This window comes from Dermochelys coriacea, chromosome 1 (genome assembly GCF_009764565.3).
Source record: "Dermochelys coriacea isolate rDerCor1 chromosome 1, rDerCor1.pri.v4, whole genome shotgun sequence".
In the NCBI taxonomy this organism is placed as follows: domain Eukaryota; kingdom Metazoa; phylum Chordata; order Testudines; family Dermochelyidae; genus Dermochelys; species Dermochelys coriacea.
The window spans coordinates 45,224,872-45,242,333 of NC_050068.2; the positions used below are offsets into that span (position 1 = coordinate 45,224,872).

The following is a 17,462-nucleotide window of genomic DNA, read 5'->3' on the forward strand; positions in this document are numbered from 1 at the left end:
CAATCGTGTAATAGACCTACAGTTTGTACAGTGTTTGTATGCCTGCAAATTGGAAATAAATGCAATCGAGAACGAATCCCCCCACCCCTTTCCCCTGTGGGCTTCCCAAAGCAACACCATGGTACAACAAATAGACATGAAGGTGGGCAGGGGAATTCGTATGTATTTTAATACAAAGTTTTCCTTGTCAAATCTTGGCCATGTTGTTAATTATATAAATAAGGCTATTTATTACTGGACCGCTCCTAGTTTGCTAGGCGATCTTGCTATATGCTTCAACACAAGACACTCGGGAGTACAGCCAGAGACATGCCTTGGGGTCTTTACCGCAAATAACCTACACTGTATTCCAGTGAGTACCATGATGTGGGATTTGTGTTGGCTTATAACTCCCAGTTGTCAGTGCGCATTCTCCCTGTCTCTCTTTTTGCGCACATACACCATTGTGAGCAAGCTGCACAACCCACACACACCAATACACACATCACAAACTTTTAAAACTTTTCCCGCTTGTCAAAGAGACATTCCTGTTTGGTTTCAATGCCGCGTTCCCCAGGGACAAAATTGAAGCGTCATTAACGCCTGATTATTTATTACGATTCCTCCCCCTCCCTCCAGGCTGAGCAAGTCCCGAGTTTATTAATGACTAGAGCGAGCGAGGTGCTGAGCTCCGAAGCCGCATCGCAGAACATCGCCCAACGTGCTCAGGATCGGGCCCAAGTGCAAAGCCTTTTTCTCTTCGGAGCCTTTCAAGTGCGAGGCTGGACAAATGGTTTGACCTACAAGTCGCAAAACGCGGATTGCGGGTGGAACGAAATCCTCGTTCGCTTCTCTTGGTTGTTCCTCGCCTTCACGGCCAGACTTCTTGCTATATTTCCTACTCAGGGCAAAGATGATCCCACTGGAATCAACTGGAATTTCACCGTAAACGTCTGTTGTTATAAGATGTGACAACTGATCTTTGCACGGCTCAGCCAAGCGGTTCAGATAAAACATACAGGATTTGGTAAAAGCAAAAAGGATTCATTTAACCCGCAGCCTGACATCGGCTTGAACTGACTGGACCAACAAGCCGCTGTCTTCTCTCCTGCATTGATAAGTAAAACAAAATGTTATTAGCAAATCCTGCTCTGTGCCTCGGGCTAACGAGCACAGAATACAAAAGCAGACTTTGGCTCCGATTGTGCTCGGAAAATGAGATCTGTGTTCACACTGGACAGCTAGCTGAACGGAGCCTGACATTACCAAATAGCTCTGCCCCGCAGGAGTCAAACAAACCACCTTTCGCCAGTCTGAACTGCGGCTGTGGGGAGCCAGGGCGCTATATTAGCGATGGAATAGCGGACGGTGTGGGAGGCTCGCCTTGCCTCTGTCCCCTGCAGTGCGCGGGGCCAGGGCTTGTCACCTCCCCAGAGCTATTGGGAGTAGATCCCAGGGGCCTGCTCTGAAATTCTGCGCCAGATCCTGGGCTCGTTCTTCAGCCCGCAGGGGGAATTTCCACCGACGAGCTGGGGCGTGATCTCAGCCAAGGAGAGACTGGTTTGCCCGAGGAAGGGCTGCAGCGCCGAGCCCCCTCACCTCAAGGGAGGATCTGGCTCTCGCCCCTCATTCTGGCGGCGGGGAGGGAGGGGAAGCAGAATTGATCTGCCTGCCAGACGTGCAGCTGGGTCAGCCTTGGGCTCGGGGCGCTGCTCTGGCTGGGACTCCCATTCCCCAGCCCCTCCAAGCCAGGGACGTCGTCTCAAGACCCTCTCCTTACCTGCAACACCCCACTGCTGATGCCTGTGATCCCTGGGTGTGAAACCCGGCAGGCTGCTCCCGGGTTAGCTAGTGATCTAGGCTGCTGGCCATTACCACGCGCTTCGATAGCTGGATTCCTGGACTGTGGAATCATGTATTCATTGCCACGAATGGGACTGGTGGGGGCTGGGGACCCACCCCCGGGACTCTCTCGAAGATGCTCCGTTCTGCCCCCCTGAGGCCCCCCCCGGCTTTTTTTGCAAGGTAAAAATAACTGTTTTAAAGCCCTCGGTGGCCAAGCCGGAGAAGAAAAGGAGGAACCGTGGGTTAGCCGGCCCTGTGGAATTTATGGCTCCCTCTCAAGCACAGACACGATAAGGAGTTAAAATAACATCTTGGAGCTTTTCAAGCTGGCTGCCCCCGGGGCTTTGATGTAGATTAAGTTGCAGAATAAGCCAATACTTTTATCCTTGGGTTTAGGGTTGTTTAAATACACGCCGCTAGGAGCGGAGCAGAAGGCGAGCGTTTGCTCGCAGTGGGCTCAGTTACAAATGTGTGCACACGAAATACTTAATGAGAATGTGGCTGAGTTTCACTTCGCTAAAATCACGCACAGTGGCAGGCAGCATAAGCTCCGACATCAGCTTTTCATTGTCCTTACAGAGAAGTACACACGCCCCCGCTCCCCTTTTCTCCAGTCAGCCCAAATGCCAGTGTTTTGCTGGTTCGACCCTATAGTAAAATGTGGGGCTAGTTGAGATGCCCGCCGTCTCTGGAGGGAATTTGCCAGGCTACTTCTCTTTCGACGGGGGTGCCCAAGGGGGGTGCCTGCTTGGTGGAGATGAAACGTGTGTTCTCTAGACGCGCTGTGAGTGAATAGGAAGCAAAAAACATCAGTCACAAATAAGAAGGCACTGCCCATGAATTTAGTCCTAAAGCCAGACTGTCGTCCCCTTTAATCGGACATCTCTCGCCTCCACTGCACGTTTGGCTTAACAAAGCATCATGCTCTGCTCCAGTTTGCATCCTAAGTCGATCGACTTCAGTGGAATCCCTTCGGATTTACACCAGGATTCGGAGGCCCGCTCCCATTGAAATCATTGGCACAAACCCCATTGATTCCGCTGGTGCAGAGCCCAGCTCCAACCTGGCCGAAGCGGGCTCTTGGTCTGGGCTGAGAGCGTGATCTGGTGAAACTGCCGGGAGCGGGTGAGAATGAAATGAACGAAGCTGCTCTTCCCTGTGACAGGTTGAAGAGAGCCGGTCAGTTTCACATCCCGAAAGAGGGACTCGTGAAATGCAGGACAAGTTGGGCCCCCAAGTCCTCTCTCTAGGGATTGCTAGAGCAATTCACAACAGCAGTGACTAGCCCCCAGGATCGCCCACCCGCCTTTCGTCCGCAGACGTGTGCCTACAGCCCAAGGCCCGCTGCCCAGACCGACTTAACCTCCATGCAAAGGGACACTTCACCCACCTTCCGCGCCCGCTGCCTGGGGCCCGATCCGGCATGGCCCAGGCTTCGGGGCGCAGAAAGAGCCAGCATCATCTTCACAACATTGCTCCACCCTCATCACTTGCGCTAGGGAGTCCGAGTTTGAATTCTGGCCTTTTCAGAGGTAAATACCCCCAGACTTCTCCGGTCCCAGCGCCTTCCCGGCCTCCCAGTTCCCTGGGAAAACAGCACACTACTGGCTCCCCACTCCTGACCGCCGCCGTACACCGGCACGGCTCCCCGGACAGCCGGCGTGTCGGACTGGTGCCAAAGGGAAGTTATGTCTTCTTAGTGTTAGCACAGCACCCAAGTCAGGGGACCCGAGGCCCTGGACTCCGGGAACGACACCGAATTCAGTATTACCATGATGCTGTTCATCCCTATTGCACGGCTTTACAAAGGTGTCGAGAACGTTTTCACCCCCCTTTTACCCAGGGGGAAACCGAGGCACGGAGAGACTATATAACTCGTAGGGCATCACTAGCGGTAGAGCTGACAATACAGCTCCTAATGAAGCCCGACTCCCCTGCGAACAGGAAGTGCAGGGGCTCTCTGGTGACTGGCGCGCAGGATACTTTTGCTAGTGGCCTTATATTGACTCCATTCCTCAGGAAAACGTGAAATTCCCGCTGTAAAATGGTTTGTAAACATCTAGAGCACTATCCGCTGCAAACTGCCAGGGTAGCCTTCTCTCGGATGAATTGAATCATTATGACTCAATTAATTAACAGTTGTCTTTATTTTCTACACTGTCTTCCATAGCAAGAGACTTTGCAGTGCCTTCTCTGCAACCGCATCTTGCTTGACAGCATCTCCCGCTATGTCCAGCTAAAGACCAGAGGTGCTGGAACTAGGGTGTTGGGGTGCTGCAGCACCCCCTGGCTTGAAGTGGTTTCCATCATATACAGGGTTCACAGTTTGGTTCAATGGCTCTCAGCACGGTCACTGTACCAATTGTTCCAGAATCCCTACTGAAGACCCAATTCTACAACTCCTTACTCTAAGGGAAGGAATAAACCTACTCCCATGAGTATGGATTGCGGGCTTGAGTAAAGGTTTATAGGACTGGGGCTTGTATAAGACCGTGATTGTATTTGTCATTTAAACACCATTGCACTGCCCAGGTACTGTATGAATAATAATTAGAACCACTACTAGTACCAGAATTATTCCTATTAAGACAGTATCTGAATTCTTATGTGACTTTAACGGGAACAGCCTCTGGCTCACTAAGAATGATAGCAGTAGCTAATAGTGGATGCTATAGCCAAAGTAGTGACATGTTTAAATTTAACTGATTTAACTGATTTAACTGGCTCATAATTATCCAAAATCATCTTCCAGGATGAAATTTTCCAAGCTTCCTCTCTCCTCCCAAGTCTTTCTTTCTTTCTTTCTTTCTTTCTTTCTTTCTTTCTTTCTTTCTTTCTTTGTGGGCTACATGAAGATGAAAACAAACAAAATCAAAACCTTCTTATGGGGCCCAAACCGGCTCTTATTGGAACCAAAGGAAACTTTCCCATTGACTTCAATGGGAGCAGGATCAGATCTCTGTTTCCTTTTCTAACCACGGGATTTCCGGCAGTTCTATCATCTGAGGTAATGTGCCCATCTAGGCACGAGCACACCTGTGAGGTAGGTAAAGCAGTTATTTCTCCATTTTACACATCTGGAGAACTGAGACAGAGACTCTTATCCAAGGCCCCAGAAAGAGTGAGGGGCACAACTAACCTTAGAATTCAGATGTATTGAATCCAAGGGGCCGGTTCTGTCTCTGGTCCATGCTGCCCTCCTCAGGCTAAGTTGGCTGAACTCTACGTTCAGACAAAGCAGGGCCTCAGCCCTCAGTAAAATATGGGTTTAGATCCCACAGTATGACAATTTGAAAATGCCGTTTGGAGCGTCCTGGGCTCGATCCTGCACTTTGTGTGTATCTAACTCCAATAATAAGAAAAGGAGGACTTGTGGCACCTTAGAGACTAACACATTTATCTGAGCACAAGCTTTCGTGAGCTACAGCTCACTTCATCGGATGCATCCGCTCAGATAAATGTGTTAGTCTCTAAGGTGCCACAAGTACTCCTTTTCTTTTTGCGAATACAGACTAACACGGCTGCTACTCTGAAACAAGTAAGAAAGAATGCCCAGCCCCTATTTAGCCTGTGGAAAAAACGGGGAAAACAGATTGTACAAGTGACTTGCTCAAATTCTTACAGTGGCAGAACCCCCCCCCCAGACCCAGGTAGTTCCAGTCCCCCAATCCACTGTCCATACCACTTAGACAACCCGCTGGTTCTATGCAGAAAACTCAGCTGAATAATAAACCTATAGAGCCAAATACTGTCCAGAGTTACCCCCGAGATAGGTATAATTGTAACTGAGGGCAGATTTGTCCCATATCAATTAATCATAGCAAAGTGAGTGAAGCAAATGGGCCATCTTGACAATCAAATTAAGTAGCCATGTTGAATTTGGACAAAAAACCCCAAGGCAGAGCTATTTAAAATCGTTCTTTTTTCTTTTATTGCATTCACTTACAGGATTTTAAAATGCTAATATTGATTATTGAGGCCAATGGACCTTACTTCGGTAGGGATAGGGGGAGCAGGATGTCAGGTTTTTGTGAGGATTAACTGTTAAGTTTGTACAAAACTTTAGATATGCAAAATGCTGTATAAACCATCTATACCTGACTACAATTATACCAGGTTTCAGAGTAGCAGCCGTGTTAGTCTGTATTCGCAAAAAGAAAAGGAGTACTTGTGGCACCTTAGAGACTAACAAATTTATTAGAGCATAAGCTTTCGTGAGCTACAGCATCCGATGAAGTGAGCTGTAGCTCACGAAAGCTTATGCTCTAATAAATTTGTTAGTCTCTAAGGTGCCACAAGTCCTCCTTTTCTTTTTACAATTATACCGTATTGCAGGGCTATCCCGGGACAGAAAAACTAAAAAAGTGATCTTAGGGCGCCACCTAATGTCCAACATTAAAACAATGCCTGGGGGGGCGTGCCCTGGCTTTTTCTCCTCTTTAACCCTAGCATAGAATAAAAGCGTAAGTGTAATTAACTGCGACTCCTCATGGACATTTCATAATACTTGATAGTATTTTAACATTCACAAGCTATGAATTTAGCCCATAATTTTAGGCTTGATGTAGACTCTGAAATGCCTTGCCTCTGGTATAGATGCCATGAGTTTTTTCTTCATGGCTATGTCAAAAAGGGAGGTATATCTATTTGAGGGGTGAGGAGACCCTCTCTTGTTGATGATGATTTTACAATTGTCTACAAAAGTCTGGCTAATTTGACCAGGGTCATTTGGTACTGCCCCCTACCAGAAAAATAAAAACAAATCAGTTGGATCACAGCAGCCCTAGGAGCCTCAGTCATGAAGGTTGGGGGTAATGTTGAGTGTATCTGGAACTTTAGTTTAGTTTGTTATTGTATTTCATATTTTGTTCTCTGTTTCATAACGGTTTTTTAAACCTTGGGGGGAGCATATGATGTTTTTTATGGTAGCAGATCCAATTAATTTTTAAATCTTTGTTATTCTTTTGGCTGTGGCAGGATCTCTGCTGTTCAAATTATTCTTAGTTTAATGGTTCTTCTGAAGTTTTCAGTGCGCTCTCTCTCATCTTTCTAGCAGGGACTTTCACTAGAAGGATGGTTCCATATGCTTGATTGATGTCCCATAATCCTCTGGGCAGCTCCATTGATCCTTATTTAAAGATATAAAGCCCATTCTGTATAAAACTTTGCCATTTTAGGTACTTATATGGCCCTCTTCACATCAGTAGCTGAGAGCTTCACAATCCTTAATGTATTCATCCTCATAACAACCTTGTGAGGTAGGGAAGTGATATCCTTATTTAACACATGGGGAACTGAGGCACAGAGGGGTTACAACCAACTAGCTCCAGGTCACACAGGAAAGCTGTGGAAGAGCAAAAAATTGAACCTTGATCTCCTACTTGCTAGGCTAGTGTCCTAACTATTGGACCAGTTTACCTCTTATCCCTAGCATTTTATTTCATTCTCCCTTATTAAAGAGAAATTTCTTTGCCATTCTATTCCCTTCTGAGGGAAATGCAGGAAAAATGCACTAGAAACAAAATCATATATTACTCCCTCCTCAACCCAGAAGCCCCGAGAGGCATTAGGAATTATTCCACTAACATTTTAGCTGCACACAGTACCTGTCTCCATATCAGATTGCAGTGTTTTGACACTCATGTAATGAATCTTCTCTGGTCAATGTTGTGCACCTCCATGTCGCTGTATAATACCCAACATGTTTAACACCAAGGTTAATGTTTTTTGAGAGAGAGAGAGAATTGTAAAACAGCCATTTAAAAGGGGCTATATTGTGGTTTTGTACAAGGCTGTGAATGGGCCAGCACTTTGCTGTGCTGAACCAGGAACATCCAGGGAAGGAATTCTGGCTCTAAGAGCCATTATTCCCTTTCAAAGCCCCCTTACTCCAGCTCTGCTCTGCTCCAGCCATTCCTCACATCTGGAGGTGGGAATAGCAAATACACAACACCAACTTACTGCTGCGTGCCCAGATCTCAGATCCAGGTAGCCCAAGATTTGTAAGGAAGGTTCTAATTGTCCTATCTTCAGTGGAGGACAGAATCTTACCCGGTATTTTTATACACACACGTGTGTGCTATATGAAGCAAGCAACATGAACGGCATGCACAACATGTACAGTTCATCCATAGAGCTCTAAAAATCAGAATGGCCAAAAACCTGTCCAAATGGCCCCTCTCTTTGTGGAAGGCTCACAACCCTTTCTTTTTATCTGCTTTTAAGACGTGTGTTCAACCATGCTAAACAGTGCCATCCCTTTTCTAAGTATTTTGAAATTATTCATATTTCCATATACTGGGGAAAAAAGCCCTTTTGAAATACACCAAGCATGTTTGTTTTTTCAAGAAACAAAAGAAAAATATATTTGAAAAAAGTTTATTGCTACATCTGCATTTCAAAAGGTAGGATTTTATATCTGGTATACAACATTGCCATCTGATAATTCAGTAATAAATGTTAACCAAGATATACAATGCATTATTGCTGTACAAGAACAGATTTATTAATCATTGTCAGGAATTTGTTAGTAAATAGCAGCTTAATTTATGGGATATCATTTAATCAAAATAATGATACATCTACTGAAGTTACCAAAGAAAGTGCTGAATGTGGTTAGCAATTCCTGTAGGGCAGAAAGAGAAAAATGGTTAAAAAAGCATATTCTCTTCTTGATTCACTGGGAGTTATGCACACATCTCTGGTTAGCATTCCTAGAAGTTGCGCCAACACATCCCATATCATCAACAGGAAAATAATATATCTCCAAATCTATATGAAGAACAATCACCTCAGGGATTTTTCTCATAGGAAAGCTGGAAAGGAGATAGAGAGGTATATTCTCATCTCAGTGCAGTGGGATTTGTACATGTAACTCTCATTAAAACTCCTGGGTGTTGAATGGTTGCTGAATCATAGAGATGAGATTATGCCCCTAAAATAGCCTCATTAAAAATGAGGTGTGTCCATCTGGCAGAGAGAAGGAGTACTTGTGGCACCTTAGAGACTAACAAATTTATTAGAGCATAAGCTTTCGTGAGCTACAGCTCGCTCACGAAAGCTTATGCTCTAATAAATTTGTTAGTCTCTAAGGTGCCACAAGTACTCCTTTTCTTTTTGCGAATACAGACTAACATGGCTGCTACTCTGAAACCTGTCATCTGGCAGAGGTATAAGAACTCAAACTGTACGTCTAACAGGAAATGTAAAGGAATGAAAAGAATCAAAATCAAATGATCAGAAATACTCAAAACCATATCAGGTTCTTGGCAATAACGGCCAACATTTTCCAACACAGGTGCTTAAAGTTAGATCTTTAAATCAAGTGGCCTGATTGGCAAAGGTGCTGTGTACTCAGTCCTCATTAACTTCAGTGGGAGCTGTGTGTGAGAAACACTTCTGAAAAACCAGAGCGCTAGGATTTAGATGCCTGACTTTAAAGTATGCAAGTTTGAAAATGCCTTAAGATTTTCATGTTTGCTTACAATGCAGCATACGGTAGTTTGGATGTAATGCCTTAATTAAACACAGCTTTCATAAAGCTGTTACTGGAAGGTTTTCAGTTGTAGACGCATCAAAAAGTCATGGATTAAAAATGCATACTGCTTCTGGCTTGTGGTAAATGCATTTTCTGGATTTAAAATAATGAATTTGAATAAAGGTTCCCTTCACGGTATGAGATGATGGAATTGCCTGTAAGAAATGTTAATATAGCAACAGCTAATAATCTGTTTACTTACAGTGGTGACATAAAACATTAATCATATACAGAGCTTATATGAATTTCTAGGTAAAGTCCAGAAACTGGATTATTTTTTGAACTGAGAATCTTCATCCTGGGATGGATCAGTGGATGGAAGGCTTTCATTTTCCCTGCTCACAGGTGGTCTGGTTTTGGAATTGGAAAGGTGTATAGAAATATTGCTCTCCATATTTTGATAGACCTATATATTAGGAAGGGAAAGTAAGTTATATAAGTTATTGTTTGCTCTTATCATAACAGAGTACATTAGCATCCGGTTTTCCCTCATAATACTGAATTTGCATATCTAAATTCAGTGTAACTATATTAGCAAAATAGCAAGTAATACAGTAATGAATACCAGCTGTAAAGTTGAATGCACTGCAGCCACAGTACAGGAGAGTAAATCTTTGCTAAGCACTCTCTTGTAAAGTTAATAACTATCTAAGACCATATTTTTAAAACTAGTTGTCTAAGTTGTGCCTGCCAAATGTGTGCAACTGCATTTATTAATTTACTGCAGTTACTAAGGAACTAGTTCTAATAAAGCCACATGTGAATTTTGTGCATGAAAATGGATGCGTGCTCATGTTTTAGCAGATGCAGCTTAGCTGCCAGCATCTTGAACATTTTGCTCTCAATAATGTTAAATTGTTTGGGGGAAAAAAAATCCATTTTCCAAACCATTAGGTCAGATTAAAATCCTGCGGAGAAAGTGATCTGACCCCCATCTGACAAACAGGTGCATTTAGCCCCAAATTCAGCGAAACACTGGAGCATGTACTTAAGGATGTCCTTAAGTTCTATCGACATGAGAAACTTGAAGAAAATCAGTCTCCGGGAATGCAGAGATCTAGGAATACAGTTAAATATTTCAAGGGGCTGTGCGTAAGAGCTGGGTTTGGGTATTCCCTTGCACAAACACATGGACTGTGTCCTTGGCCTCCATGACCATGATCCATTACATAACTTCCTGACTTTTGTTTTGGAGGTGAGGCAGAATTGATTCTCCATGACCATTTAGGAGAGCTAGGCCTGGGCTGGAGATCTGCCATGCACCATAATAAAGGTTCAATCCCACAAGGTGCTGAGGACTTTGGCCTCAGTGCAGAAAACCACTTCAGCATGTGATTAATTTTAAGCACCTGAATAGTCCCATTGGCTTCAACAGAACTAGTCACATGCTTAAAGTTAAGCATGTGCTGACGTATTTTGCTGGATCAGAGCTAGAATGCTCAACTCTGGATTGAGTTGCAGGATTGATCCCTACTACATGCTTTCCCTTCAGATTTTCCAATGAGGCCATAGGAATAGGACAGAACTTGGCCTCATAGTTGTACACAATAACCACGTCAAGCATACGCAGTGTTGTTGTAGCCATGTTGGCCCCAGGATATCAGAGAGAGAAGCTTGAAAGCTGATCTCGCTCACCAACGGAAGTGGTCTAATAAAATATATTTCCTCACCCATCTTGTCTCACGGGCCAGGTGTACATTTATTTGATATTACTGGCTTTTCTTTACCTTTGACCCTGGCACCTGTGAAGACTGAGGCCAGATCTACTCTCACAGCACCTCCTGCATCTCTGGAGGGGTGAAGTCAGCCCACAAGTGGTCTTCCGAAAACCCCTGCTTTCAATGGAGGAGGACTGAGTCATGACTGACCTCTCACCCCGCATCCCCACTGCTCTGGTGGAAGGCAGAAGGGGATTGCCCTTTGAATCACCTCCTCCTTAACTTCACCCAATACACACAGGAGAGGATCCCTGCTGCAACAGCGCTAGTAGCACACATTACCTTATAAGATGAGTGCACTGGAGAGTCACATGGTGTGAACACAAACTGATTAGTGATTATATGTAATTCTCTAGGTTTAATCTCTAGTAATGATCATTTATAATAGTGTTACCTATTGCACACAGTTTCCTAGCAACCAGTATCACACAGGTTATCTATAATTCTATTCAAGTTCTTATAGTACCCTCATCGCTGTAGAATCTGAGCACATTCCAGAAGTGCCGTAAGTGACACGAGTAGCATTTGTCACGTTTATAAGACAACAAAAACATCAAGAAAATACTGGGGAAGCCACAACGCATTGAGGGCTTGCTCATAATAGCCAGAAAATATACTAGAAGGTCTGTAACAGTTTTGTACATTGCTGCCATCTGATTTCAGACTGTGATAGCACATCCAGGCTATTTTTCAGCAAAAATGTGGAACAGGAGAATAAACATTCAGCCCCTGTGTGAAATTCTTCCCCAGAAGGAAAAATATCTCAGCTGGTAAAAGGTGTGAGGGCAAAAAATGTCTTTTTTTAGTTCAACAGTGGATTTTTGTCTCTGGACATCAATGCAACCCTCCTTCAAAAGCTCACGTGCAACATACAAACCCCAGCCCCTTTGTACAGTTCATCCCCATTTGCAAGGTGGCCCTCAGTGATGACAGTATGTGCACTCTACTGAGCATGCTCAGTGAGTCTATTGAGAACTACAAAAGGAGAAGGGACACTTTTGGGTTAAATTAACGACTACTGTCAGCCTACTGCTGCAGGAAGGCTTAAGGCAGAAGCAGCAAGGTTAATTTATATCAGTATAAAGCTTATCAAGGACACTTCCTCCTTGAAATTTGTTTGGCCTGCTAAGTGCAGGAAGCCAGCTGGGAACCTAAGGCTTTGAAAGGCGTTAGTTCATCTTTTCACTGGGATAACTTTTTTGGCAGGGAAAATAAGCTCCACTAGGATCCTCCATATTCCTATTTGTCAGCATCAGGATGACACTTCTCCATCTAAGGAGGATGGACTATTGCTCCATCCAGACCCTGTCAACATTAGTTCTACTGGCAGAGGGGGGTCATTTGAGAATGACATAAGGCTCTCCCTCCTCCAGGACTTTAAGCATGTTGCACTCACAACACTCCTAGCCCCTGACAGACCCTGCAATATGTCCCAACTCAGAGCCCCACATAGAGCAGCCATCAGCATTGCCAGTAGACCACAAAGCCAGCTGCATTAGCTTTTACAAAAGGGGAACTAGTTTCTGTGGGCACAGAGAGACAGTTAGTGACCTTCCTGCACTGGACTGGAGAAACAGACAGGAAAGAGGAAGTCCCTATGTCCCAGGCGGGCACACAAAATGTCCCTATGTCCCAGAGCTACACACAAAAAAAAAAATCTGCAAAAAGGATTCCTCCTACATCTCAGCTCAGTCCTCTGTGAATGGCTCAGCTAAAGGAAGAAACCAGCTCCATGACATGATTGGGTGTCCCTGGGGATCATTTCTAATGAAGTGGGTCAGCAATAGGAGCCATCATTTCAAAACTCCTTATTATGGACTCTAAAGATACATTTAAAACACAGAGCTGCAAAACAGAGCATTTTCTGTGTTTGCATGATTGCATACCGCTCCTTCTGCATCAGCCAGCTGCCGTGCTAAAAGGGAACGCAGCTGTTGAAAGGAAGGTCTTTTTCTAGTGTCCAGAGCCCAACAGGACTGCATTACAAAGTATCTGCAGGAACAAAAGAAGAAACATGTGACAGTTTCCAAAGAAAATGGTTAAATACTATGATAATTGACATTACAGAAATGCCAAAGATCAACAGACTGTATTATGGAGTATCAGAAAGATATTGATAAAGAATTCAGGTTTGATTTATTTGTTCAGAAAGATAAATAAAAAGAATGAGAGTGAATACATTAAACTCTGTAGTTTACCCCTTGAAGTCAATGCCAAATCTCCTGGTGGACTTCACGGGGGACAGGATTTCATCCTGGGTTGTTAGTTACTTATCATGTTACATAACACTTATCATGTGAGATCTTAGCAATGTTAACATGATTCAATAGGTCTACCCTCCACATTGGGAATAGTAGGAGAACATTTCCCTCCTAAGAAATGATGGACTGTGTCTATGGGGGTGATCCTGCCCCCACTTTAAGTGAATGTCATAGTCATATAATCTCCATAGGGATCTTTACAGAGCATAACTGTGTAAAAGTTTTGTGGAATTTATATGAAGTCCGCACAGAGTCTTCACAGGAGTCCATGAAGTGTTTATAATCTCTGAAGAAGTCCTTTGAGAATTTATAAGGTCAACATAAATCCTTGTGGGGCTTACAAGTTCCACAGAAATCCCTGCTGGGCTCATAAACATTGTAATGTATATACGCAACTTCCAAGGCATTACAATATCTACAGGCAGAACCTGAAGACATTGCAATGCCCATAGCTTTGCAATATGTGTACCTGGCCTCATGGATATCAACATGTCTACAGGCTTTTCCTGATAAATGCCATACTGCAACAGGGAGCCCAGAGAAACCAAAATCCTTCCCTTTCTTTCTGCTCAATGTCTTGCAGCCCCTCTGCCTTCTCCCCTCTTTCCATTTTTGTCCCCGAGGACTCCTCCCCTTTGGCAGAGCACACAGACACAAGTGTTTGCAGGGTGTACTCTCCATGGAATTTGAATATCCACACCAGACTCCATGTTGATTGTAATGCTCACGCTGAGAAGCACAAGAGTTACAATGCCCCTGCATTTCCTGTCTCCTGCTCCCACCCAAACCTTTTGTGTTATCACTCGCCTCTTCTAAAGGCACCAACATCTCCCTGGAATTGAATTGGACACACCTGGGTTCAGTAAAAAAAGAAGAAGAGAAAGTTCATGAGATCTTTACTTAGTATCTAACATGGATTTTGTGTATTTCATATAGAAAATAAACCCTCCTGCATGAATGGAGCTGAAGATGCTGAAATACCAATCCAAGAGGAAGTTTTTCTGAGAATGTAAGGACCAAATGAAAACAGGTAGTAAACTGGTCTTTTCAAACAAATGCAATGTTCACTGCTGATCATGACACTATAATAATTTCTGCTTCTGGACAAACGCTACATTAACAAATATCCTGCACCAAAGTTAGAGAAAGATGTGATTTTGCCTGGAATACCTCTGTTACGCAGGGTAGAGGGCAAAAGAGTGGAATAAATATAAATATAGCATTAAGAAAAATAACTTCTTGATTAACAATTAATCCCCACCCTACACAGTACCTAGAACATACACTTACATTTCTTCTGTAGCATAAAATGGCTGGTCCATTTTAAATCCACTTTGAATGAGTTTGTAGAAGTTTGAATCAACCTGAATTCCAGGATAAGGATTCACACCTATGAAAAATATTATGGAAATATTAGCATACAGGAGGCTAGGGAAAAGTGGTGTTCTTCTCTTGTGATATAGAACATACCGAGAGAGAATATTTCCCACAGTAATATTCCATAAGACCAGACATCACTCTTAATTGTGTATATCCTGTCAAATAAGCTTTCAGGAGCCATCCATTTGACTGGTAACCGAGCCTGTACAAAGAGACGGAAAAGGAGTTTGATTATTATTTTCTACACACAGTATGGCTGACTCCTTAGACTGCTCACTGCCCACATACGATCAAAGTCTGATCGTAGACAGAAAAATAGAGACTTATTTTAAATAGCTGTTGCAAACAGCTCATCGAGCTGTAGGTGAGGCTTCTGTATAACAGGTTCTAAGATCGTTTGCCTTCTGTGGGCTATATTGTCAGAGTCCTTACTTTGCTATGCAGGAGATTAAGGCCCCCTCTTACTTCTCTTCTTGGTCTTGCTTAGAATGTGATGCTGGCCATGAAGAGGAGAGATGGCACTACTCACTATGAGCAAGCTGAAAGATGGGGAGAGGAGAAGGCAGGAAGTGGGAGGAGCTCTGGTTTGACAGCCTACTCACTGACCTGAGTAGCCAGTGGGGCACACATATGGACTGGGGTGAAGTAACTTTCTCCAGCCCCAGAACAATGGGGAATCAGGAGAGGAACTGTGAGTCTCTGACTCAGTTTGTTCTCTGGCCTGCTCCTGGGCTAGTGCAGCTGTGTGCTGCCCCTCACTCAGGGCAGGTTGTAAGGTTACAATCTAGCTTTATATAAATAGAAAGCTGATCAACAAAGTTCTGTGAGTGGTTTGCTTGGCATCCTCCATGCGTGATGTCATAGGGTTATCGGGTCAATGCTCTGGAACTATTCCATACGAAGCCTGTCAGGACTCTTGGGGAGCATGCCTCCTCTCTCTGAGCATATTGTCACCAGGGCAAGAAGCTTACAGAGCTTCAACCTTCCTGGATCTGACCTCGGAGCATTCAGCATCACCTTTCTCCCCGTGTGCTTCCCGCAGCAAGTCTGCTCAGGTGGGGCTCCTCGGGAAGCCAGAGGGCCCTGCACCCCAACTCCACAGTCAGCAGGAACTCTCAGCCAGCATGTAGAACAGAATGGTTTATTAGTTGAAAGGAACACAGCGTAGAACAGAGCTTGCTATCAAAGAAATCAATGACTTTCAGCCAAGTCCATCTTGGGGAGTCCTGGGCCAGATGCCCTGTACTCTCCCTCTTACAGTCCTCCAAGCAGACTGCCCAGCTTCCAGCGATCCGACCTCTGATACCCCCGTTGCTCCTCCTCCTCCTCTTTGTTCTGCTTCCCAGGCAAAAGGTGTCATGTGGTCACACACCCCTCCTGGGTCTCAGATTATGAAGGGCACTGCCATAGCATATGTGCAGACCACTGAGCCGCCTCACCTGCCCTGAGGGCCTCAGCAAAAATCACACACCCAATTCCCACCACCGAAGTATTGTTGCAGTACACAGGGAAACGGAGGTACACACAGTATCAGTACAGGACAGTAAGATTCACATGCATCGTAACAAGATGAATAAAACCCCACTTCGTCACACTTGGCAAACCTCATCCAAGTCCTCATTCTCACACAGATCAAAGGAATCATCCTGGGTGCCCCTACAAATTCTGAAGTGTGGCCACAGAACTTTTGTTTTCTACCCTAACTCATCCCTGTCCCCAAAAGCCTCCCCAAGACTTTACATTAGTCTAAAATAATATATTCGTTAACAGAGCAAGCTCTACTTATCCCCCCCACTCCAAAAAAATTCCTACTTTGGAGCTCATGTTGAAATCAACGGTAACTCAGCCTGCATTCTTTTCTAAGATCTTGCTTCCCTCACCCTTCTTCTCTAGAATATGAAACTGAGTGGGTTTTATAAAGTGCTGGTTATACCACATTGACTTAGATACAATGACTTCCCTGGAGCTATTCTGCTTTGCACCAGATGAGGATCTGGCCCACAGTGTTCTATTCTTAAATTAACTAATGTTTAGATTACTATACAAACATTTGCAGGGTCCAACCCAAATCTGATTAGGTTAATACCAAATCTACTATTTTCATTTGCCAAGGCTAGAAAACTTTTTCAGTGACACAGTGAGGTTACTCTCCTGTATGTCCAGCTACATGTATAACTACCAGCTAGTAGAATGATCCCGCTGTATATGCATTTATTAGCTCAACAGTTCCGTATAGTTTTTACAATTATGTGAAAAATGTAAAGTAGGCGTGAGCTTACGTTGCCTCTGATGACGTAGTTAGAATCATTCATTATATCTCTAGCTAGGCCAAAGTCACTTATTTTCACTACTTTTCCACAGGTCACTAATACATTTCTGGCAGCCAGGTCTCTGTGAATGCACTGTAAAAAAAGAATGGGTTAGTGTCATGCATTGTTTTACAACAGATGGAAGTTGTTACTCATTGGTTTTGGCTTCATCTGCAAAATCTTGCACCTTCCCTGCTCAAACAACTTTATCTGTATTCATGGAAAAGTGAAATAACTTGGTTTTGCAATGCTAATATGTGCAATGGAAGACAGGATGTCAGATCTAACATCATAATGACTAGTTGTTTATGGAATAATATTACTTGTTTATTATGAAGAATAGGAGAAGGCTGAGATTAGACTGTGAGTGGCTTATTTGGCTCTCTCCCTAGCAACTATCATTTCAGAGGGAAAAAAACAACAGCAGAAATAC

General features: G+C 44.0%; 1 protein-coding gene across 10 annotated transcripts in view; it reads right to left on the reverse strand.

Moving 5' to 3' along the window:
- Positions 1-8,984: 8,984 nt before the first annotated feature.
- Positions 8,985-17,462, reverse strand: part of FLT3 (fms related receptor tyrosine kinase 3) — an 89,686-nt gene continuing 81,208 nt past the window's right edge. For all 10 annotated transcript variants that reach the window (XM_043504341.1, XM_043504342.1, XM_043504347.1 and 7 more), the window contains 5 exons: positions 17,000-17,122; positions 14,811-14,922; positions 14,631-14,730; positions 12,966-13,071; positions 8,985-9,767 (listed from right to left, as the gene is read on the reverse strand). In XM_043504341.1, the coding sequence (XP_043360276.1) occupies positions 9,633-9,767; positions 12,966-13,071; positions 14,631-14,730; positions 14,811-14,922; positions 17,000-17,122 (576 nt within the window). In that variant the 3' untranslated portion in view covers positions 8,985-9,632. The remainder of the gene's footprint in view (positions 9,768-12,965; positions 13,072-14,630; positions 14,731-14,810; positions 14,923-16,999; positions 17,123-17,462) is intronic.